This window comes from Acanthopagrus latus, chromosome 18 (assembly GCF_904848185.1).
Source record: "Acanthopagrus latus isolate v.2019 chromosome 18, fAcaLat1.1, whole genome shotgun sequence".
Lineage (NCBI taxonomy): Eukaryota > Metazoa > Chordata > Actinopteri > Spariformes > Sparidae > Acanthopagrus > Acanthopagrus latus.
In genome coordinates this window covers 13,193,756-13,219,305 of record NC_051056.1, presented here as the reverse complement: position 1 = coordinate 13,219,305, position 25,550 = coordinate 13,193,756, and the positions used below count along the sequence as shown (strand labels likewise).

General features: G+C 41.8%; 1 protein-coding gene across 1 annotated transcript; it reads right to left on the bottom strand.

Annotated features, from left to right (window-relative positions):
- Window positions 1-20,498: 20,498 nt before the first annotated feature.
- Window positions 20,499-22,693, bottom strand: her11 (hairy-related 11). The gene is made up of 4 exons (XM_037077440.1): window positions 22,308-22,693; window positions 21,537-21,632; window positions 21,330-21,423; window positions 20,499-21,219 (listed from the first exon to the last, which is right to left on the bottom strand). The coding sequence occupies exons 1-4, from the start codon at window positions 22,359-22,361 to the stop codon at window positions 20,615-20,617; spliced, it is 849 nt and encodes a 282-aa protein (XP_036933335.1). The 5' UTR covers window positions 22,362-22,693; the 3' UTR covers window positions 20,499-20,614.
- Window positions 22,694-25,550: the final 2,857 nt, after the last annotated feature.

The window sequence follows — 25,550 nt, the reverse complement described above, 5'->3', positions numbered from 1 at the left end:
ACGCTGGAAATCCTGACTTGTGATACCTGATGCCCAGAAGTGCTCTTTGGCACTTGTTTAACCGATGTTTTCGGAGTCTACCTGGCCCTGAAACAGATGCTTTTGTTCCTCCTACTCCACCTCCTCCAGGTGGTCTGCGGCTCCTCGCTGAAAACACTTAAACCCCTCATCCGCACCCACTCTGGAGGGCCGTCTCACACGCTTAATGGACGCTCCCTGACTTTCATCACCTCCTCAGCAGCGGCCTTAAAGGGCTCTCGAGGAAACCCAATCAAGTGTGTGTGTGTGTGTGTGTGTGTGTGTGTGTGTGTGTGTGTGTGTGTGTGTGTGTGTGTGTGTGTGTGTGTGTGAGAGAGAGAGAGAGAGAGAGAGAGAGAGAGAGAGAGAATATGGCATGGGTCCACGGGCAGGTGTGGAAGTCAGTGATCTTCTGTGTCTATCTTCACAGTCCAGTCAGACAGCGCAGGTGTTCCCTGAGCACTCAACCTCTCACACTCTGATCTCAGGCCTGCTGTTTGTCAGCTGGGGATAGCAGCAGCAACAGGAGGAGGAGGAGGAGGAGAAGGAGGAGGAGGAGGAGGGTGGAAATACAGCCGGCTTTGTTGTCTGCCCCCAATTATCAGAGAGCATAATTTCTATATTTAGTAGGCTGCGTTGGGGAAGACAGGGGAGGTGCCGAGGAGCTCACCTGTTGCTCCAAAGCCGTGGCCACTTCTAAGAGTGTGTTTGCGCAGGGACGCTGTCTGCAGCTTTGTGTCATTTGAATCCTGCAACTATTGATTTCAGGCTCTTTGTTGTTTGTTTTTTCCTTAGTAAATTGCTGTGCGCACAAATTATGAGCTGCATGTGTGTTTATAGGGATTACAGCAGAAGTGTAAGTATAGCGTTATCCACTTGATACTTTTGGGCTTTCATCTGAATCCAGAGAGAGAGAGAGAGAGAGAGAGAGAGAGAGAGAGAGAGAGGCATCCATCCTGGAGAAATCTGCAGCCAGTGGTCCCAAATATCATCCATCCATCCGTCATTCATGTTAAAAAAAAAAATCTTGCTGCACTGTGTTTTGAGTTCAATCATTTTTAGTGTCATAGCTGAAAGGATTTTGTGGTCTGCCTTCCGCAAGCGGCAATTAGACCGGCATACCTGATTTACTGACACTCCACATCCTAAGCTGTCAGCTCCAGTGGAAAATATGCTCCTGTGTTTGCATCTCCATGGAGATTTTAGTCGAAAACAACAGTGTTTAGGTGTTATGGGGAGCAAGAAGAAGAAGAAGCCTGGGCATTTCTGCGCAGTTTCTGTGGTTCGTTTGCAGGTGACTGACAGTGTTTTTGTTTAACTAAAGGGATGTGAACACACAGTACCTGGGGGAGGCTGAAGGCTGGTGCAACAGCACACAGCTGCCATCTGTAGCATCTAATACAGCACACAGATACGGAGACAGGTCGACAAGAGGTAAATAGGATATGTAGTTGTAGTTACATAAGACAGATGACATACACTTATCTAGATGACAGGGTTCTGGCTGTGTTTTGCTTCAAATTGAACATAGTTGAACATAGTTTTCATCCTCTTGCAGAGACATTCTTGGTTGATTAAACGACAATGGTTTTACTTTCTATATGCTTTGTGATATTAAATATATTGAAATATTCACCACAGGAAGTTATGGGTATATTTACTCAAGTACAAATTTGAGGTCAGCCATCCGAAAAGCATGTGCACTTTTTTTTTCGGGGGGGCTGTATCAAGGAAATCAATTCAGTAGTTTTTGGGTAATCCCTCTGACAAACCAACCAACAAACTGACACAGAATAAAGAGTAGCTTGAATTGTCACTTTCATATTGAACCAGAGTTTACAGATTTATTATTCTGGAGATAGACATGGTGTAAATACATCACGGATGTTTTATATTATAAAGTTGTTGTGACAAATGTTTTAGCGTAAGGCTGCGTGTCACACATCCAGCAGATACGGAGCAACATCAGCTTTTATTTGGAGTTAAGTGAAACCAAAACAATCAGCTGAGAGATGCTAAACATTCCCTAGAGCTGAGGGGAACTGCAGAGTTGGGCTCATCACAGTGAGCGTCCCTTTTCACATTACGCGGAGCCACTTGACCTATTGTGTAAATACAACCTTATGAGTGCAGTTTGAATTTATCTGTAAGAACATTCCAGTTTGTAATAATACAATCTGACCAGAGACGTTCTGCAAATGAGTACTTTTACTTTTATTGTCTAGAAATCCTCTGACAATACATATTTCCAAATTTTAAAACACTCACACACAATTTTATCTTTAGTCTTTTTACATTGTCGTGTTGCTACTTTAACTCAAGTGAACCCCTGCTGCTGTAACCCCTTCAGCCTTTCACATCTGCTGACCAAACCTGTGTGTGAGTCCCTCCGGAGCAGCCGTGTCACCCCTTCCTCTGGCCCATGGGTCCACATTACAGAGTCACAAATTAGGTCTTGACATTTGGGCGCTATAATTGCCCCCTGAAAAGCATGAGGCATCAATTAGTCTCTCAGCACCATGACAGGTTATCCCTACAGGACATAATCGTCCTGCTGGACGGCTCGGCTGGACTGCCCTGCCAGGGCGCACACAGACAACACACACAGACATCACACACACATACACACACACACACACACACACACACACAGAAAGAATTCTGCAAAGTATAGTTCACTGGTTCATTTTTGGTAGCACACAAGCTGAGAGAGGCCATAAAATGTGCCAACACGCTCTATGAATACTCTGACATTCTCATTATAAAATTAAGTCACCATTTAAAATGATAGCTGGGCGACATTAATGTGTGTGTGTGTGGAGGCCATGATGGAGGTGTGGCACTAGGTCTCAGGGTGCCGCTGCACTAATAACAGCATAGATCCCTTTGATTTCCAGACTCTGGTGCCGCCTGACAGTTTGTGCTCCCACAGGGCGTGGAGATCTTTAGGGTCAGAAAAAAGGTCAATTGGTTCATTTCCATAGCGTCTACTTTAAACATTCTTGCAGGCTTTGGAAGCAATTCAATCAGCAGTGAAAACACTGATTAGCTAACCGTCGTAAACGATGCAGCGTATTCATAAACAAGATGGATGTATCCCACAGAGGAATACAACACTAAGTGTGTGCAGCTCTGCAAGATGTAGAGACATGAGCTGGATGTTTCTTTTAGTGCTGAAACATATCACAAGCACTGGAGGTGATTGTGATATGTTTCAGCATTACTTGGATTGTGCATTACTGGAAAAAAGCTTTGAACATTATTAACATGTGAGTGATGCAGACTTGCAGTTATCTTATTGTTTGGCGAGATGATATGAAATATTACCATTTCATATACGTCATAAAAGACAAATAAACACTTTTATCTTTGTGCATAACAAAAGCAAAATGGTCATTAGGAACAAAAGGAATCTGGAATATGAATGATAAAAACCCGTGAACCCTTTAGCTTGATCTTACATTTTAACCCAGTCACCAGGAAAAATGTAAGCGCTTCATTTCTACAAAAGGTGGTGGGGAAGTTACACATGACAAGTCTTGCAAGTAGTCTGTGTTTCACCATTTGTAAGTGTGAAACCACTGCATATTTCTAAGGAGACCTTGGTACAATTTCCTTCCTATTTGTGGTGAAAAAAACAGATTTCACAGGAAGCTGGACCATCTCCGACCATGTTATTGATGACAAAACCAGGGAGTCTACCGAGACCTTGGGAAATCTCCATGTTCGTTGCGACCTAAACTCTTGACAGTTAAAAAGCCCATAATCTGCGCCAACAGGAGCTCCTGTGTCCCACAGAAAACACTGCTCCTGAAGTGCCCGAATCACCTCGTTAGTAGGCATCTGAGAAAACTGATGTGTTTTTTGAGCATTTGAAACCCTAGAATAAAATGATGAACTTGAAAATGAGCATTAAATGTCTCCATTAACTTTGGTTCTGCAGGAATATAATTCACCAGCAATTATTCAGGTGACCGGGTTGCACATTTTAGGATCTGCTGCAGAGGATATTCTCCAATAAGATGCCTTAAATGCTCACAGGTTATAACAAATTCTGAACAAAATCTGAATGACAGAGATTCATGACGATCAGTGATTTCACTTTAAAAAGAGAGTCTCTAAATTTAGGAGTCGTTGTAAAATGTGATGCAAGAAAAACAAGCCTTCCTCTGTACATCAACAGATTACCTCACTGTGTGAAGTCAGGCTTTCACTTAGGTATGTTTGTCTTGATAGATCATGTCGAGTGTAATTGTCTATTTTGACCATGAGGGCTGCAAACGCCAAAGCAAAGCTATGCGTGGAGCTCACTGCCTGGTTAGAGAGCACGACAGGGGAAGACTGTACTCTCACTGCCTACCAGTGAAAGTGGAAATGTGCTTTGTTGCCCCTCAGTCAGGTGGAAAATTGCAAACCCATTTGTCATTGTGTGCCAAGATGCAGAGGTCAGTCACTGGATTCCTCCATGACAAGCTTACGGAATCAAATGTTTTTCCAAGGCCTCACCCTTTCACACCTGCACCTCCAGGTAAAATAACAAAACAAGGGGAGAAAGAGAGAAAAGAGGGCTTAGAGCGGGCGACTTAAAGACAGGGGAGAGAAAAACGATACGCGAGAAGAATTTACCGTGAAACCTTGCGCGGCAATTGCCCATTTCAGCTTATTTGAACCCAGTATACATTTAGCTCACTGTGGCAGATGAAATGCCAGCTCCTGGCCACCGTCCAAACCAGGAGAATACCACTAATTATTCCTGCCTGTGACCACAGAACATTCTTACAGGCTCAAAAGGATGTTGTTTGTTATCCTCTCGGTCAAAGCAGCGACTGCTTGATTTCAGGGAATAACAGGAACACGTAACGAAACTCTTCCACAGTTTGACTGTTTAATCCTGCAGAGAGGCTCCGCGTGTTGTGCTGCAGTGTTTCTTACACATCTGATGCATGTAGAACGTCACAGATACGGAAACTGATTTAACTTTTAAATCAGTCAGTTTAATAGATTGAGTTTATTTCCCTGTGCGCACCAAACAAATGAAGCGGTGTCTGCTGAAAATCAATAGAGATCAATGTTAAAGATGTTGTCTTAATCGTTTTTCTGCTTCATACATACTTGTGTCAAATGCAGTTTGGTTGTCATGTTTACAACAGTCGAGATTTTAAGAAGGTTAGTGCAGCAATTACAGGAAATTACGGGAAATTAATTTAAGTAGGGCTGAATTGAAATCAAGTGAGACTATGAATATTGTTTGTCTGGAATCTTTGCAGATCACCTCCACTTGTCTTCTCAAATTCAGTCAACTTAAAATTTTGAAGCACCATGGACACTAACATTTTCAAGTCGAGTTTTTGTTGAGGATTGTGGCACTCTGAACTTCCTTTTAATTCAGTTTGTTTTATCTACACTATCTTTCAGCATGTTGACAGAGTAATACTCTGGATAATCTTCAAGTAAGGTGCAGCGAGTCAGTTTTGCTGGCAATGTTCCCAGTGGCTGACCACGAAACTTCCACAACATCCACAATCAAGAAAACTTGATTTAAAATCTCAGTGATGTTTCTTTCTCCACGTGTCTGGATGAGGACTGTCATTTTTTAAATCTAATACTACTGATCATTCCATTTCAATATATTTCCCATTTCCCAGACCTCTACAGCGACATCACAGCTTAACAAAAGACGCCATGAGCGTGTCGGGGGCTTATGGTTGATTCAGACAGAAGACTGAACACTGTAGATGTTGTTAGACAACAGCGATTGCAGCTTGGGAAAAGAACAAGAAGTGTCTCAATGAATTTCATGGATATACATAAGACATAAAACCATGGTGAAGTGCTATAAGGGTGTCACCCAAAGATATGATTTTTTTGAGAGCATTTAGATAAATTCTTGTGAAGTAATGCTGAAGTTGAACAGACTCAATCATATTCCTTTACTTTCCAGAGGAGTGTGTGTAGTCATTGTGGGTATGATATATCCTTTGACAAGATTGCTGCATATAGAAGACTATAGAAGGCTTTGCCATGCAGTACATTAGTCTAAAGCTCTTTCATAGATACATCTTATAAATGACAGGGCTACACATGAGCAAGCCCCGGCGAGTCACGAAGCACAAGTGATCCAAGTGTGCTGCTTGAGTCCCAGTTGTTGTCGAGAACAGAAAAGAGTCTGAGCCAAGACAGACGAGCACTTCAGAGGAATCAGTGAGAATCAATAGACCTGTAATCTGTTACACTCCAAACTCTACTGATAACTCAATCCACAATCGCATCACTTATACATAAAAGGTGGATGAAAACAGATCCAGTGTGTTCACACAAGTTTTCCAAGATAAACAAGAGAAGATGTGATTGACTTTTCTTGCTGTGATCTCTCTGAGATGTTAGTGCAAAATGCTGTGGGGAACTTCAAACGGGCGTAGCAGCAGAGCTCAGACCCTCCTCCACAGTAATAACCTTGAGTGCTTCTGGAAGAAGGAAATCCCCTGGCCAGCAGAGACACAGGAATCACTCCACTACAGAGGCAACCAGGCGGGCACACACTGCATCTTGAAATGATAGTTCATGTTCACTCAGGCACAAAAATACGCTCATTTAAACACTTCTGATTGTATCAAACTACAAGGAACAAATCCAGAGGCTTAATTAATTCAAGTCATTTATTAGGCAAATGAAATGAGGAAGACCAGAAATCAGATGTTATATCAAGGTCAGTGAAGTGTGTTTTCTTTTTTTTCTTTTTTTTTTAATCTCAGAGAGTTTTACAACCTGGAATGAGGAGAAACACCAGGAGTATCATCAGAACAGGGATCCTCCTCCAGCACTGACACATACTGTATGACAGATATTTTGGACACACTATCACGCCAATTCATATGAATGAGGTGAACTTGTGAAAATAATCTTTAAAGCTCAAGAGCCAAATTCTGACATGACTGTGTCCTGGGCCCAGGTAAAAACTCAGCAACAGAACAGACTCAGTAGAGGACTTCACATCAATCAGAACCCATCGCAGAGTGCTGCTTACGGTGCTGATTTCTCCCGGCTTATCACAGATTCAGAGGTTAACCAGTCTAAAAGGCCTTTATTTTGCCAAAGCCTGCATTTCTCCGGGTATCAAAGGCAACATGAAACACCAGAGCAAAAAGCTGCAGCAGGTGATAAGCTGCAAGAGTTAAAGTGAAACCCCAACCTTAACCCTCTAGCCAAAATTCAACCTAGGCTTTGTTTTAATATGCTGTGTGCCAGGACAGGCAAAGAATGACATGAAACGGGGTGAAAGAGGGCTGTCAACATGCAGTGAAGGGCCACATGTTGAAATCAAACCCAGGCCACTGTGGCATGGACATGGCCTTTGTATTTGGAGCACACGCTTAGCCCACTGAGCTACCAGGGGCCCCAGTGATACATGTTTATATGTTGATATTTCTTCTTTCCATTGGAGGACTCAAGCATTAACTAGCATTAGGGATGATAATAATGATATATTGTAGTGTGGTCTATATAGTGGCTAAGTAGAAAGCTTCACAGTCCAGCACCTGGAATGACAAGAATACATATATTAGGAGTCGCTGGACAGGGAGGGGTCAGATGGCCTTCTCCTCCTCTTCCTCCTGCTCATAAGGCATGCATACCTCTCCACGTCCCAGTAACTAATCATCATACAGATCTGGCCAAGAACTGAGTAGCTGAACACGGGAAATATCATATTCAAGCTTTCTAGAGTTTCACCTGTGCTTCCTATATTCATTTCCCATGCCTCAAACAGGGAGATGTCAGCATTGTCTGCTTCAGTGGGCAGAAATGAGACTTCAAAGCCTAGAGAGCCAGCAGAATAGTTTGGGGAGTTGCTCAAACGTTCCAGCATTTGAGTGGGGGAGCATTTACATTCCCACAATGATGTTTACTGTGCCTGATCTAAAAGGCTGGTGGAGCTCACATTATTCTGTCTGGTTGGCTCCGGTCCCTCACTAAACCAGGTGTGTTTTTATTGGATTCGAGCTTATCAGTGAGGCGATCAGGAACCTGTTGCCAACTAGGCAGGTCAACTTCGGTATGTTATGAAACCAGAAACATTTGTTGGGAAAAAGAAATACTTTGCATGGTTTCGTCCTGAAAAGAAGGGAAGATTTATGTGTAAAAACTGCGTCAAGTATCACCCGTTTAGTTTCAGTCTTGGACGTGAAAAGAAAATAAGTTACCTATAAGAGAAATGAGCCAGGTCCAGATGAAGCCCAGATAGTTGACACCCTCCTGCTCCAGAGGATTGCTCACTCATTTCAAAGTGTCACACAGATGCTTAGCCACACATTCCCCCTGTCAGAGGCAAACAAAGACAGTTTTCTGGGAGGAGAATGGCATGCCGTTTCCTCAACATGCCTCACCTGCGGTGACCAATCACGGCAGCAGTTACAATCCCGAGCCCTGAAGGAAGATAGGTGAGGGTTTATGTTGTCATTGGTGGATGTTTTACAATCGGGTGTCATGCATTTCTCAGTTAATGTTTATTTTCAGAGGGACCACCTCATTCCTTTGGTCTGACCCGGAGGGATGCAGTGTGTAATCATAACAGCATTGATAGGAGCGTGTTCAAATGTCTGCAGAGCGGCAGACATTACACATTCATCCAGCGTCTGCTGTGTCAACAAGCAAGCTGTTGTCCCGTCAACCAGCAATCTTAATTTTGAGCAACACATGCACATATTCAAATAAAACATAAGCAGCACACGATACAAGAGGTTTACCGAGAAGAGAGAACAGTGTGAAACAGAAGTTGTTTTTGGTGACACTGAAGGTGCAGCCAAAGGAGAACATTTGTGCCAGGCTGTTACAGAGCAGCGAGTGGTGGCTGCACTGAGAGGGCCATATTGTGTTCCCTTAGTCGTCACGGTTGGCACACCTGAACAGAACAGTGTTGGAGGGTCAGTACACCCAGATTACAGTACAGAAAAAATGTCTCAAAACCTCTAGCATTATTTAGCTATGCAGGTGTTTTTGTTTTATTTGTAAAGATCAGTGAGAGGTGGAGGATGTGTTCAGATGCTTCATTTAACTGGCACTGCCACAATGTAAAAATGGTTCATTACTTTTTTTTATTTTTTTTTTTTTACTTTTTTAAGTCATGGAAATATTAATAAATAATAAATTATTGATTGTGAAGAATGGCATAATACTTATCACTAGATTATTATGTACATGTAAGCAGTAATTTAATGATCTGGTCTCTATTCTTCTGTCTTCAGGTCATCTTAACTAATATAACACACTATTACATATTGCTGGGTAGATTAATCTATCAAGACGTCTCATGTTTGTGATCATATTTACTGGATGTAAATCTTGATACATCAGTAACATAACATGTATGTAGTGGAGTAACACGTGCAGCATTTCTCTATGAAATATAACAGAGTGGATGTATAAAGTATCGAAATGTAAAACAGAAACACCTAAGTGATAAATCAGTACTTCAAAATCACATAAAAAAGACATAATGTGCTCATCAGGTTCATCATTTATTTATTTTTGGTTACTACCAGAGTAAGTTTCGAGGTTTTAATGCTCAAAAACACATTGTTTTTTTCATTCGGTTTTCACGCTCTCTTTTAGCTCCTGTCTCTTTAAGGCCCACCCTCATGGTGATGTAGCGTGATGTCACAAAGTCACAGAATAACAGGTGAGACTTCCCGCTGAGGGGCGGAAGTCTGACCTTTTTAAGTTTCAAGATCTTCTACACGCACAAAAAGAATATATCAACACAGAGGGAAAGGAAAAATAAAAGCATAGTAGATCTCCTTAAATCTGTAGTTATTTTTATTATTTTTGGGCAACAGACTGTGAACATTTACAAATTATGACCATATGTTGCTGTTATGGCCAACACATCAGCATACAGTTGCTATTCACTCTCCTTTTATCTTCAGTTTGCTCCCCACTAACCTTATTTTCAACTAGATAACAGTTATCTGCTGCATCTAGAAAGGAGATTGATGAGAGTGGTCGGACTGAACCAAAACAGTTACGGACTGTAAAACCAAACGGTGAACTGATAGATGCTAAATCAGCCTGTACCACTGAGAAGTTCAGACTCCAGTCATCACTGTCTGTGGGTTCATCACTTTCATTGGTCACATAGTCACAGGATCCATCATTAATATAAGATGATGATTGTGGCAGATTTAAAGGGATAGCCTTGTTTTAGGTGGTTTATTTTACTTTTTCTCTGGACCCCGTTCACTGCAGTACAGAGCTGAGCGTCTGGGCTGGAGCGGCTCTCTGCTTCTCTAAACTGAGGCTGTGCTGATTGGTGATCACGGTAGGGAACAGATCGACTATAGATATGTACTTTATATGACCCCACTTCAAAAAACACGAACTGTCCCTTTAACTAAAGTACTTGAGTACATTTTTAATCACTTGCTGCCATTGGCCAAGGTTGTGAGATATTCATCTTTACCACATAACATTTCCATTATCAGAAAGGTAGACAGCCTCTTCTCTAGAAATGTGGAGGTAACTGAGGAAATTGATCTATGTAGTTAAAAGACTTATTAGTCCAACACAAAAGACTGATCTATTGAAATGTATGGCTGAGGGAAAGGACGGCTGCAACAGCTGCACTCATGACAGAAAAACATGACACGACAGCGAGGCCTCATTGTTTTAAACAGATAACGTTAAGATTAGCCAACTTTGAAGATTTGTTGCTCTTTAAGTGAAGATGAAGGGTTTATATCTGCTCGCCGATCACCTGGCACTGCAGCTCGGCACCTCCCTGCCACCCCTGTGAGGCCCTAACCTCCAGCCTGGCACTGGAACTCAAGTCCGCCAAGGCTCCTGGAATCAGCTGCTATCTGACAGATCATCAGATCAATAATAAAACATTACTGATAGCCTAAAGCTTTGAGCTGTCCAGAGACCATGTAATGTCAGATATGCACATGCACGTACATGGTTATGATGGATGCGACAACAGAAGAGCCAATGAGGCAGATAATTAAGGGAGCAGACGTCGGCACAGCCTTTCTCAGATCACTTGCTTGCTTGTTTGAAGCCACCATCTTTCCTTTTAGCCTCTGAAAGGCAGTAACATGCAAAGGTATTGTCTGTTCTCTGCATCATGGAGGCTTCTCCCTGCTGGGATGTTCTAGGGCAGAAAGGCAGAGAAGAAAAAAGCTGATGACAGGGTACTTTCATGTTTCTTATCGTGACACCATATCAGAGCGATCTAGATGGGCCAGACAAAGTACCACCAGGTCCCATAGCTTTGAGCAAAATTTCATCTTTTTCATCATATCTCCCTGCCTTTAGTCCTCAAGGGAGATGGGAGGTTGGTGGTCCGTGCATTTAGACCACAGTGAAAACAGAGGGGGGAGTCTGAATTACAGATAAGTCTGGTCTTATTCAACGGGATATATCTGTGTTTTGTGAAGAACTTACAAATATGGAGCTGGATGAAAAGAGAGAGACAAAAGGTCTGATAAACTACGCACACATCGTCTCACGCAACACTTCTCAGGAGGAGATAGCATGCTCATCTCTTAAACGCCTAAAGCTAAAAGTGGCCTCATGTGGGGATGGATGGAACAGGATTTCCAGAGGAAACATCTTTAGACTGATGCTTAAATGTCTGCTCCCAGACGTGCATTTCCGCATTTAAAAAAATGAAAAGAAAAGAACACAAAGCCACGACTGAAAAACGTATCATGTGAGAGACACACTTGACTTCTCAGTGTGTGACTGTGACGTGGAACAACTGAGATCAAACTGACAATGACTCTACCAGCCAGCCTGCCAGCAGGATCCTATCTGCGTTCCCAGGGTCCCATTTTCCAACAGTCTTGTGTTCCTGGGGTACTACGTTCAGGTGGTCTTAAGTCCCCAAGGCTCTATGTTCACAGGGTCTTCACAGGGTCAGGTTCCAAGCAGCCCATGTGCCCCAGGTAAATGTTCTGTTAACACACATCAACTTTCACACTAATGAACTGATGGGACATCCTGACAGCCTTGTTGCTGGCGAGGCTAACAAGCATCACTACAACTTGGTCAGTCAATAGTGAGTGCGACACCACCAAAATTTTCTAAGCAGCGCTAATAATTACTACCAGCACAGAGGAGTGCAGGTATTTGGCAGTGAAGGTATGTAATTTCCTCTTTTATCGTAGCTCTTGTTCAGTGCTTGTTCCTGCATGGAGCTGCTGTGGGAAACTCCAGCTCCCCGACACAGAGCACACTCTGCTCATCTGCAGCCCTGCTGCCAGGTGTCAACTTGTGACACCGTAATAAAAAAGCATTTTTTTCCATACTTGTAATGTACGAGCATGAAGTCTATAAATAACTTGAATGCTTGATTTGTTTGTTCATTTTTAGTACGAACATCGGTTTCTGATAATAGATTCGTCCCGGGATGGTAAATTTGGAACAGCTGTGAACATGTGCCCCCGAGGTAGCTGTCATCTTTTATCACTTAATCTCCACTTCAATGGTAAATATAATACAGCTACCTAAATGAAGCCAAGATAAAAATAAAAAATGCGAATGGGACTAATTTTAGCTCTTTTTAAAGTATGCTCTGCATTGTTCAAAATCTTGGCTTCAGACCCTGCAGTCCCCAGCAGCAGAGGTGGAATTCTTACATGGGAGAGATAAGGACAGACTGCTCTATTTGTCAGTGCAAGGGGCCCCTTAAGGGCCCGGAGAATCTGATGTCCACACACTCTCTCCCCTGCACTCTGACATTTTCTCAGCAGTATGAGGTTACATACGAGGAAAAAGACATCTACATCATCAAGGCTCCTTCTCTGCGAACAAAACGGCCTCTCACTCATATGTCTCGTGACATCAGGACAAAATGTCAAAAGTTCCCAAAAGATTGCCAGCAAAACAAACTATTCTCTAAATGAGAGTGGACAGGAGCTAGTATTTTTAGATGACCTATGTATCAGTTGCTATTTTTGTCGGCAGCTTCTGTTTTGCGCGATGACTTCTGACCTGTGAGGTTCTGTCTGAATTTTAGAAAGGGCCAAAGAGCATAAAGTGTACTGAGGTACATCCCCTGGATTACAAGCGCTCCAGGGTGAGGGTTTGTAACCCGCGGTAGCTGCAGGCTAGCAGGGTCACAGCCCACCCAAGGGGGAGGGAAGACAGGGTCACAAAGGCTGAGGAGGATGCATGTTCCCAGACACAAAGTAGACAGCTCCAGAGCCCAAACACAAAACACAGGAAAGCACTGGCAGACAGGCGGGAAAGGCTTGATTCTTGATACTTTCCTGTAAAACCCCGAGTTAAAAGAGTTGGCATCATCAGGTCAAAGAATTAAACGATAATGGTGATAATTGTGGCAATAACATGAAGCCAATAAGATACCCAATTTCAGGTCAGATCACACTGACAATTATTTGCACTTTGAAATCTTAAGATATCCCTTCGCAGTGCAGGAAAGATTACAATTTGGACCGCGCGAGCAAAGCAAATGACAATAGACTCTTGCATTGCAGCAGGGTCCCTCAGGAAGAAAATGTTATAGGATCTCTGAAAAGGTGGCCATTGTTCATCATCTCCAGTGAAATGACTTTGTAAAATTGAGAGGAAGAAAGGCAAACCAATGGACCAATGTGATAGCAGCCCGTGAAAGTGGAGAGCACTGATGCATGAGTGAAAAGCGCCTTATGTCAAATATAATTGTCCTGCCCTGAAAAACAAGCTAGCGATGTCTGAGTTGATTCCCTCCTGTTTGGCTCGAGTTACTTCCTGTCTGCTTTAAGCATGTTTGCCGAGACAATCAAGCTCCTGGAGAGATTTTGGGATGTTCCGACGTCTTTGTCCACCACAGACCTGAATTTAATAACCTCTCATTTCCTGTTTCTTTTCTTTTCTTTTTTTGTTTGTTTGTTTGAGGTCAAATGTCTTTTTTAAAAGTCCAGAAAACTTGGTTTCAGCAACACTTCCACATTTACACTTTCACTTTCTTGCTGGGAGTTTGATGAGATGATCTATGCTACGCTTGTATCCATACGATAAATGTGGAGCTTTTTTCAGCTTGGTTCAAAGATGTGGGCCTTAAAGCCTGATCTCTATAAACACATATCTATATATGAATATAGAATCTGTTGGCATGGGACAAAAGCATTCTGGGTTTTGTTTTTTGTTTTTTTTCAGAAGGCTTTGGTTGGATGCAGGTAACAGCCCATCCTCATCAGGTAAACAATCATATATACTGACTGTTAAAGCAGCTTATTATGACCCCTATTGATTTTTGCTGTTATGTGGCGACCTCTTCTGGCCTTAGTAATTATCATGGCAGCAAAGAAGAAAGTCAGGCGAAGCAGTATGAGCAAAAAGAGCAAAAATAAGGAGGTGGTTTGGGTGGACAAACACTGGTCTTTCATCCTGGAGACCATTGTTGGTGTCTAGTGTGAAATGCAGAAGTCAACTGTAAGTTAGTTAATTAACACACATTACATTCTAATTTTTGAAACCTAACAAAGTAGTTTTAGCACCGATCATTTGTCATTTGTCACATTTGTCTGGCTTAACTCAACCAACTGCACCCTATGATGAGGATCCAGTCCATTTTGTTTTGGTAATGGTAAAATATGCTGGTGGCAGTCAACCTATTCACTAGTCAAGGTATGAGGATGTAATGAGGTAAACATTCTGCTTAGAGAGCAAACGAGGAACAAAACACATTGACCAGAATTTTTCTTTTTAATCACCTGTATTCATATGCAGATATCTATTTGAAGAGACACAGTTGTTCAGACACTTCACCTAAAACCACATCGGTCACCCTCATGGCGGAGGAAAAGTCAGGAGGAGTCATGAGAACCACAAACGTTTGTGTAAAAATGTGATGGAAATGTATCCAGTAGTCTGCGACGTATGGAGCTGTGGTTAGTAGCATGGACAAAAAATGAATTAACTAGCACAACATTCATTCTTTTAACCTGCAATAATCATCATACAGTTGCGAGGCCCTGGCCCCCAAAGTGAGACTAAACTATTTAATTTATCATAGTTACCCTCCATGCTTGGAGATGCCAGCTGTTAGGCCAACATGCAGAAGGTGGATGTCTTCCTCAGACACCTGTCATCCTCCATCCTGCTTTGGCCCTTGGAGGTTGGCTCCGTGGTGAGATGTCTGCAGTGGCCCTTCTCCTGGCTTTTCTTTTGCCCATTGCTGCTGGCCTGGAAGCATGTCCAGCTGTCCCATCATTCTGTCAGCACCACTGTCTCCCTCAGCCCCAGATTAAAAACGCCAAAGGGGCCGCCAGGAAAAGTGGCTCGCCCCGTCTCTCAGGACTTATGTCAAAAATGTTTCAGTCCTCAGGTAATTTGCTACAGTCTGGGATCCTTTCACTATTACTTCAAAGAGCCTCGCAAAGAGAGGCAAAGAGAGAGAAATGAAAGGGAGGAAAAAAGATATTTAGTTGTGGGTAGTGACAGATCTACATTCTTGAGTATTGACATGTGATCTGAGTGAGGAGTCCTCCTCCTCTGCAGCAGCCATTAAATCATCTGACTGATAAAAACCGTGTCCATGGACTGTCTTCCAAAATAGAGTTTAGTCAAACAAATTGAGTCATTTCCAAAAGAATTCAGTCGCTCCTACTCAAAAAGACAGCATAGTAGAGAGAAAAAATGTCTTGTTATTGATTCAAGGGTCAGAAAAATCATCCTGGATATTCACATTTGGCATATTTGAGGTTTTTAAGGATAATATTTATAATGTCATTCAGGATTTTAACTTTTACTTCTTGTGCGTATTTAGATGTGTTGCCCAAATACAAGGCTGAATGTGCACAACTTGCTTTAGCCCGAGGCAGATATTCTGAATCTGGAAGGGAGGTTAAAGTGTCTGAATCAATCTTAAATGCTCTTGGGTTGTTGCACTCCTGCGAATGTTGGCACGAGCAGTTAGTTCTTCCCTCTGTGTAAGAAAATCCTCTGCTACTTGGGCTTAAACACAAACTGGGCGAGACCTGTGGAATGAGGAACAGAAACAGGAAATTTCAACTTGGTTCACCTCACGAGAAATTTAGACTTACTTAGGTTACAACCGCCAAAAACTACTGAGTCAGGGTGAATCAGAAGTGTTTGGTTTAAAGGTGCACTATGGACATTTTGATCAGATGAGATAGATTGTCACTGGCTGATTTTTATGCCCAAACTGAATAAACAGACTGACATTAAAGGACAACACAGTTTCATACTGTTTTACTGTTTATGTGTGGCGGACCCTGCCACCTTTCTAGCTTCAAACAGTGTTCTGGGGACCTTATATTCCTCTGAGATCAGCTCGTTTATTCAGTTATGGACAAAAGGTTGTATTGTTACCTCATTAACGTTGTAAATATTACAAATCTGAGTTTAAATTTCTGAACCTAAAACGAAACATGACAAATGCAGCTCAGCAGTAGATTGTCACAGTCTGGGTGTCGTGATGAGCACCTGTCCTGTGGAGCTGCTGCAGCACATTACAGTGTGCGCTCTTGCTGTTCGTGTGCACACGTGTGATGAAAGTTTGAAAGTATTCGGAGCCTCTCAGCAGGCCGGGACAAACCCTTGACATCTCCACAGTGCAGCGTCTCGAGTTTTCTCCAGATCAGGAATGCATGGGCGCATTCGTGGCAAACAAAAACAGTGATTAAAGAGGGTAACTGGATCAGCTCTAATCAGCACGTCCTGAGAAAATGCCAGGGAGTTCTCAACCATTGTCAGGTCACTCTGAGAGGTGATCTCTTTCCCCATTAATTATGTGCGCCGTGCCGCAGCAGTAGTCCTCTCCGCCGTGTGAGCGACCTTCTCTGCTCTCGTGTGTCTGTGCAGAATGATCAAAACGTTTCAGGGAGACAGTGTGCAGGATCCAGCTCCCAGTGATGTGCCTGCCCTCTCATTTCTCTGACAAAGAACAATGGCCACCTCAGAAGTAATGGCACTCACACTGAGAGAGGAGAAGAGGAGCAAAGAGGGAGAAAAATAACCATTACCCACCCCCCAGACATGTTCTATCATGTGATAAATTCTGTTTTCTCAAGCCAAATCCTCCCTGTTGAAAATATTCAGAGCTTGTGAAAAAAAAAACAAAAAAAAAACGATTTGATCATCAGATAAAGAGCGGGTTGAGCTTTGAGAGAAAGAAAACGAGGGCAGGGAGGAAGGATGATCATGCATCTTGGGCTTACCGGTGATGGAATGGCTCAATGACATCTTCTATTTATCCCCAAACGACAGCTCCTTTTTATTATCCTCACTCTGAGAGGTCAGGGAGGGATGGAGATCATCCACCTCTGCTGTGCCAATGCTGCCCTCTGCTGAACAGAAGGTGAACGACCACTTTCACACTCTGCAGCTGCCACCGTGGGTGCTTCTCACTTCATTTTTACATTCTGCAAACTAAATGTGTCCAATTAACGTCTGTCATTGACTTTGCCAATGACTTCCATGATGAACGAGTTGGTAGTCACAGCGGACATTTAACTGCAGCTTGCGCACATGGTATGGCTGTCAGAGGTGGAGAGAGGACGCAGGTCTTGGGAGCAACACCACAGTGTGGAAGTGATTGATTCAAAATCAATATATGCAATATAAGTACGAAAGCAGCAGCATCAAAATATACCAACAGTACACATAATGCAGAATAATGTATACAATATAAGTGGATTATATTTAATGATGAGAGTGTTGTACCCAAAGGTCATACTTGAGTAAAAGTAACAATGTCTGTTTATGTGTGTCATGAAGTTTTGATATTAATTTTGTGACAGTGAAAGTCTTCTCGCACAGACACACTTGAGTATAAGTCTTAAAGTGTCTGATAATAAATGTCCCAAAAGTATCAAAAGTACAAGTAAAAACTTACCAAGTTTGGGTCAGCCAATTATTGTACTGGTCAACAATTGGATCCAACATTCAATGATTGTCTGAAGGTTTTTATCTCATTGCTCTCTTATTGGCTGTGATGCAGCTTGTAAACTGCAAAGTGACCGCTAACTAAAGTTATCAAACAAATGTGTTGGAGTAAAAGTTCAGTATTTACCTCTGAAATGTTGTGGAGTTGAAGTGCAAGATAATGCTTATGACATTATGTTTTATGTTGATCTATAATATGATATCATTGCTGATTCTATTTGTATTATTAATCTGAATCTGAAGACATTTACAATGGGAAAAAAAAAAAAAAACTTAGGGGACAGAAGAGCCACAAAATTGTACCATACAGTCCTTCAGTAGAAGTGTGTTGAAAAGCTGAAAAATAAGGGGGAAATAACTCATTAAACTCATTTGTGGTTGTATTATAAATCATGGGCAGAGTCTGTGAACATGCCAAAGATGCCAAGGAGTCCTGCACAGAACATACTAGAGGTCAAAATACTGTAGAGGTGATTCTCCACAGGCTGGATAATACTGGCTTCAGCAGCTCTATTAAAACCAGAGCATGGCTGTTGTTTTGGCTTATAAAGCTGCTCAGAGGGAGAACAAAAAAAGTTTGACATATTGTTTGTGACGATCGCTGTTGTTGACTTGACACTGTGGGAATGAGTCCGGCCTAATGAGGAGAACGATCAGCAGGGACTGATGTGGCTGTGAGAGTTAACTGTATTTGCCAAATCAAGAAGTTCTATCACAAAATCCAAGGTTTAGTTGGTAAGTTGCTAAGTTGACTTTATTGCTTGCATTCAAGACGGATGGCGATTTTGAGTAACTTTGACCTTATACAGACGTGATGTTCACAATAATATTTTACACATATCAAGCACATTGTATAATAAATTCCAAAATAACCTGAAGCAGTAGTGGTGCTCAACATATGAATCATTCCATACAGGGCCATAAAGACTAATTAAAATCTTATACAGGACATGGAGTCTGCAGCAGCAGCGCAGCACTGCTGGAGATCATACAGCACATCAGAAGGACATGAAGAACAGGCTGCCTCATGATCCCTTTGCTGGCTGAGGGAAAGATATTCAAGGTTCTGCTGCGCTTTTTTTTTGTGTGTGGTGCAGAAATGATCTGACCTGCACATCGAATTAACAATGTTCCCATGAAGTCTGACCACTGATCCCTGGTCAGTAAGACGCTCACATTTTACTCATTAGTCTATAATATTGCGCAACATGTGGTGAGAGCAGATTTTGTCATCAGCATCTTGTTGCCTTAATCTCAGTTTTAACATTTTCACACATTATGCCAGGAGAGCATGTAACCTCGGGGGCAGGTACAGTAGGCTGAAGTGCAGTCCAAACACTGTGTTGATGTGTTAAAAGAGCACTCCAGCAATTTAGCAGTGAACTCCTGTGACACTGTCAGACTCAGTGTGGACAGTTTTGAAAGAAGAATAACATTTCTGCAGCAGAAACAGAGATATTGTTCGTCCTTTTTTCATCCTTTTTCAAATCTGGCGACCAGGTGGGGGAGGGTTACATTAAAGATGCGTTCCAATACAGTTTATAATTACCTGTTAAACATTTAGTCAGTAACATCATCTGAGTAATGGAAGAGAGGAATCTGTAATGGAAGCAATGGAACCTGATTACAACCCACTGATTTTACCAAACCTCAACAATAGAGATTAGAGAAATAAATATCAATCAGATGTCTTTTATTTAATCTTATTATTGATGTTCTGTTAGAATACACAGAGTGATGTTGTGTGAGATTTGTGTGTGTGCAAATGTGCGTGTTTACAGACTGATATATCACCTTTTAGTTTAAAATTGTGATCATGTTAGTATTCCCCTTTTTTACTGAATGTATCTGTAATTTGATTAGAGTTTTTTTTGTTTTTGTTTTTGTTTTTGTAACTTTACGGGAATACAGCTACCTTTTTTCTAATCTTGATTACGTTCCATTTCTCCCCAAGCCTAAAATACAAGAAAGAACAAAGAGTTACAAATGGAAAACATCTCATCTCATCTCAAAAAGTAGAAAAGGGGTTTTTCTAACTTACTGACTTTTGAGTGGAGTCATTAAGTTAAGTGTTTTAAGGTTTAATGTTTTTAAGGTTTAAACCTAGACATCCCCTCATCCACTTTATATGATATAACTCATATAGGTAAAAAATGAAATGTTTTTTTTTATTCAAATGTATGTCCTGGCAGGAAAACTACTGGTGTATTTGCTAACATTAGTGAATGCCGACTGTATTGCAATTGGCTGTGCCTGCACATGTGATACACTGACTGAAACACTTCATTAGAACAGAGCCGTCGTTAAGGTTATCAGTCCCACCAGTGCTTTATGTACAATGGCAAGTTGAAATGTCTGCTGAGTGAATGCCTGAATAGACATACTTGTGTTTTATTTCTGATTTTAATGACATGATTATCTTTTATCTATCTTAAATCAGAAAACATTAAACCTGCAATGTATTCATGGTGGGTATATAATCACATACATACAGTAGATAAATGCACAAACTGAGACTATTATGTTCAAGTAGAAGTTTTATTTCTAAGAGGAAAATACAAAATATAGGCAATTTAATCATATGTACACTTTACATTCCCAGCTGGGGGAGTTTTTCCATCCTCTCCACAGCTGGTTGCAGCTAGTTGACACTAGGTGGCTCTGCTGTTCACTGTCTGTCAGTCCTGCATCAAAACCATGGCCTCCACATGGGTGAGGAGGCGTTTGGTGCTGACCCCTCTCTGGGTGAGGCGTGTGGAGGGGAGGTGAGAGGGGGGCAGTGAAGGGCAGGAGGGCTGGAGTGAGGAATGGTGGATGGGAAGCTGAAGAAGGAGGTGTTGGAGGACAGAGGTGACAGGCTGGGGGGGAAGGAGAAGTGAGAGGCGAATGACGGGAAAGGGGGAGAGGTGGCATATGTGGAGAAGGAGGGAGAGAGCCAGGGGGAGGGAGGGGGGGACAGATAGTCGTGGCACGGTGTGGAGCAGGAGTGTGGCTGGAACGGGGAGAGAGATGGGAACCTCTCCTTTGTCCTCTCAGATGTGCAAATGGTGTCCACGGATGTTGCATGTGGTGGTTTCGCCGCCTCCATCTCAGTCGTTCTCGGGTTGAAGTCTGGTTTCGGATGCTGGCTCTCAGTGTGACGTTTCAGGCCCTCAATCAGGCTCATTCTCTGCGTTGGGGTTATCTTGTGCATGTAGCTGGTCAGCTGGGTGACACACTGCTGAAACCCTGCACCCTGCATGGTGAGGAGAGCAGGAGCACTGGACTGATGAAGGTTGACCATAGGAGCAGTGTCTGCAGGGAGTGAAAACACACCGGGGTGAGGGATTTTTTGCGGCAGAAAGGGACTTTTATGAAGGATTTCATACATTTTATCCAGTGATAAACTGTTTTATCTGACTAACCTTTTCTCTTGTTCTTCTCCTCTGTCCACTTCTGAAGATACTCCACAGCCAAGTCAAGAATCTCTGCTTTCTCTATTTTAGGATTCTGCAGACGCTGAGTGTGAGAACAGTGAAACGAGGGAGGAAACAAACATTTCATCATTGTAAGGTTATGAATCCCTTAAACACGTGCAGAGGCTGGATGTGATTTTCTCTGATATGACTCACTGGATCAGACGTGTTATTCAACAGCAGACTCCTCAGCTCAGCCAGACTTTGGTTTATTCGATCTCTCCGCTTCTTCTCCACAACTGGTTTCAGCACCTGGATGGAGTTAAAGTTACTGTCACTTACAAATTTGTCCCAGCTGTTTGACCAGTATTTTTATACTGTTAAGACCATCGGTTACGTCTTTCTATCCATATGTGTTTATAAGATTTTGTATGTTCTAAGCAGTTCTATAAAAAATACATGTAAGTCATAATGGAGTAAAAGTAAAGATATTGTCTTAAAATATTACTCAGGTAAAAGTGGAAGTCACCAATATGAATAATTAAGTAGGCAAAAGTCTTAAAGTAAGTAAAATGTACTTAATTCTACAAGTAAGTGGAGTAAAAGTGATTAACTTGTAACTAAAGTTACCAGATAACTGCAATGACTAAAAACTATAACATTTGCCTAAATAATGTAGTGAAATGAAAGCACAAAATAGCAAAGCAGAAAATGGAAAGTAAAGTACAAGTAACTCAAAATTGTACTTTGTTACAGTACTTGAGTGGAAGTACTTAGTGACATCACTGGCTATAAGTGATTACTTAATGGTTGATAATAATTCAGTATAAGTGAATTATAAGTTGCTGACAAATTACAACAAATAAAAATTGGGGGGGGGGTTGCCAGGTTGTAATATTTGTTTGTCATCATGGCTGCAGTAAATGGCAACCACGAGACTGTTTTTTTGTAAATGGTTTTGATAATGAATAAATTAAGATCTCTTACTCTTTTTCGACTCTTGCCCTCCTCCACTGTGGTATCGTGCAGTTTCCTGGTCATGTTGCAGTGTCTGGTCCGACTGTCCTGAGTGGTGAAGCTGCAGCAGTTTAAACAGCCTCCTGTCCTCTGCGGGGGGATATAAGTAGACCTCGTGCTGCCTCTGATTGGCTGACAGGTGTGAGTGACGACACTTGACCGAAAACGGCCTCGGTTAACTTCTTTATGGGATAGAGATTAACCCGAAAACTAAATGTTTTAACAGTGAGTAGGCGGGGGAAATTGACAACACTTGATATTAAAAGCAAAAACGTCATGACATATAAGTTATCTTTGCAACTGATGACATCACCAAACAGAGGCAGCCAGCTGAGTTTATCTTATGAAATGTTAAGGTTTAAATGTATGCCTTTATTTTGCTTTCACAACATTTATGTTGTGCAACATGCTAAGAAAACATTACATATTATTAATATAATATTTACAATATTTTTTATGGAATGAGTCTCGATGTCCATCTTCTCACACATTAATGATTAATTTGATTAATTAGGCTTAACGTGGAGCATGTTCGTGACTTCTAACGCCCCCCCAGACAAACGCACCCATGAAGTGAGACTATGGGAAACTTCTCCTTTCTCGTGGGAACAGAAATTGAAGTGAGAAAGCTTTTTACGATGTGTGAGACGTCGGCACTCTGCCTGAAGTGATGAAAAAGACCAAATGAGAGCAGCGCTGGTCCAAAAGATGAAGCTCAACTTCAGATACAAGAATGTATTTATTATTTATAATTGACTGTAAAGTTGCCTACACACTATGACTGTGCATCAAATAAACATAAACTCAACCGATGCTCGTCCTGAAGTTAACAAAAAGGGTGTGTGTGTGTGTGTGTGTGTGTGTGTGCGTGTGTGTGTGTGTGTGTGTGATGAAGAAGTGTGAGGATGATTATTACAGCCGAGTGTGAAGTGTGCTGCCTCAGCTCGGCCCGGTGCCTCGTGTTTGGACTTCACACAGAATCGAACCAGTTGTTGACTTCACTACAGCCCGGCTCCGTTTGATTTCAGCTCTTTTGTCAGTGCGGCCGACACACCCGAGGAGCCACGATATTACACGTCCACGGTCCGTTTGTCCGACACCAAAGGGTGCATACTCCCTCATTAGTTTCCCATCACAGGCTCAGGCGGGCTCATTGCTGCACTTATTTATGGGGCGGGTCCACGTGGCTTAAAGCCTGCGCGCGCGCACGCACTCATACACACACACACACACACACACACACAGAGAGAGAGAGAGAGAGAGAGAGAGAGAGAGAGAGAGAGTCGTTATCTAATGCTGCATGTTTCATATTCATGTATGTATTAAACGCACTTTTTTTCTGTAGGTTAAAAGGTTGACTATTAAAATGGTAATTGTAGGTCATGTGAAAATGTACTTTCTGAGGTGAGTTTCCTTGGTAACCAAAGTTTCCTTAGTAACCAAAGTTTCCTTGGTGACCAATCTCTGATCCTCCACTAATCGGCCTCTCTTTGATTCGAAACGGAAGTATCATTGTCTGTGAAAAGCCATTTAATCTACGGGATCCCCGTGATCCGATCATCGCGGTGTTATCTCCACTCTTGAGCCTATTATGGGGATCAGGGGGGCCATAAATGCAGTGCGGAGAAAGCTACCCCCAAAACTCCGAAAAGCCCATGAAGTCAGCCTTTAAAATGAAACATCTTCGACATAGATACTGGACATTTAACACACAGCCGTACCTGCGACAGCTTACACAAACTGTAAGATAAACACAACTCCTTCACACACAGCACAGGCGTTTAGGTGTGAAATGGGCAATTTGGCTCCATACAGCACAAGGTGAGGGGCTGTTAGGAGATATGAGGGTGTGGTGTGGGGGGCTGGGGGGAGGAGATGGTCTTAAATCAAGCAACAAAAAAAGGGTCGTGGGGGGGCATCACCAGATAGCTACATCTATCTACCTATAATGATTGGGTTGGATCAAGCAGACTGGTTAAATCTGATGTTTACGTTCAAATAGATAGCAGTGATAAAAGTCGATCAAATAAACCAAAGTCAATAAAATCAACAGATGTCGAGCTGGATTCAGTATAAAGTGGGTGAATTTCTATAAACTGTAAATATACATATACTCAAGCACTGTGTTCAGGTTTAAATTCGTGGAACTTTACCTGAATATTTTCTACTACTTTATAACCCAGAGGTCAATATTCTGCATTCTATTTCACTAAGCTACATTTGTCTGGCAGCTTTGGTCATTTTTCTATTTTCTATATACTTTTCCTGTCCAGTGAAAAACATGAAGCCAATCTCCAGATGAGAACTCACTTACTTACTTTAAGTTATAGCTTATTTTTGTTTTCTCTGCACCTACGTTTTTAACAGCAACAGTTATGCACAATCAATTTACAGTCTTCTTTTTGTTGTTTTATCTTATCTGTTTCCCGTGCCAATGAATTGTAAATCAATGCATACAAATACTGATAAGATGAGTGATGGGTGGGGAAAATTCAAATTTAAAAAAAACTATTCAGTCCCCCTTGGAGTAGCTATAAAATGCCAACAACAGTGTTGTGAAAAGCATGAGCTCATGAAAAGCTCATGAAAAGATGGACTTTTTAGAGATATGTTGTTCTCACAAAAAAAAGCCGCTGGTACAAAGGAGGATCTTACTGAAAAAGATGTGTTGCTGTAGGTTAAACTGGTCAACAGGAAATTAAGTAGTTTCAAAAATTAACTCAACCTTAAACTGCAGTAAGATAAACATACACATTCATTCAGTTGTAATATTAGAGTGGAATATATCACTACATAATGAGTGGAATACTTTTACTTTTCAGGGTTTTTTTTTTTTATCTAATGTTTTGGACTTGTACTCGTAGTGGAGTGTCACACTGTGTGGTATTAGGGCTTGAAATGGACATTACCTAGTTTTGGCATGAAATTCGAACTTTAATTTCAATTAAATAGTTCCAACATTCATGAGGTGTTAAACAAACTCCATAACTGAATAAACAAGCAACAAGAAACGAGAAAATAAGGTCCCAGAACACAGTCTGAAGCTAGAAAGCTGGCAGGGTCACAGTATGAAGTTGTGTTGTCTTTTTAGGTCCATTTGTTTATTCGTGTTTTTGTTTTTGTTTTTGTTTTTGTTTTTGTTTTTGTTTTTGTTTTTGTTGGTGTTGGTGTTGGTGTTGTTGTTGTTTTGTTTTGTTTTGTTTTGTTTCTCTT

Coding starts and splice junctions, on each gene's coding strand:
- her11 (XM_037077440.1), bottom strand. CDS start 22,361: ATGACCAGGAAACTGCACGATACCACAGTGGAGGAGGGCAAGAGTCGA. Junction 21,633..22,307: donor AGGGCAAGAGTCGAAAAAGA/GTAAGAGATCTT, acceptor AACTCCATCCAG/GTGCTGAAACCAGTTGTGGA. Junction 21,424..21,536: donor TGAATAACACGTCTGATCCA/GTGAGTCATATC, acceptor TCTCACACTCAG/CGTCTGCAGAATCCTAAAAT.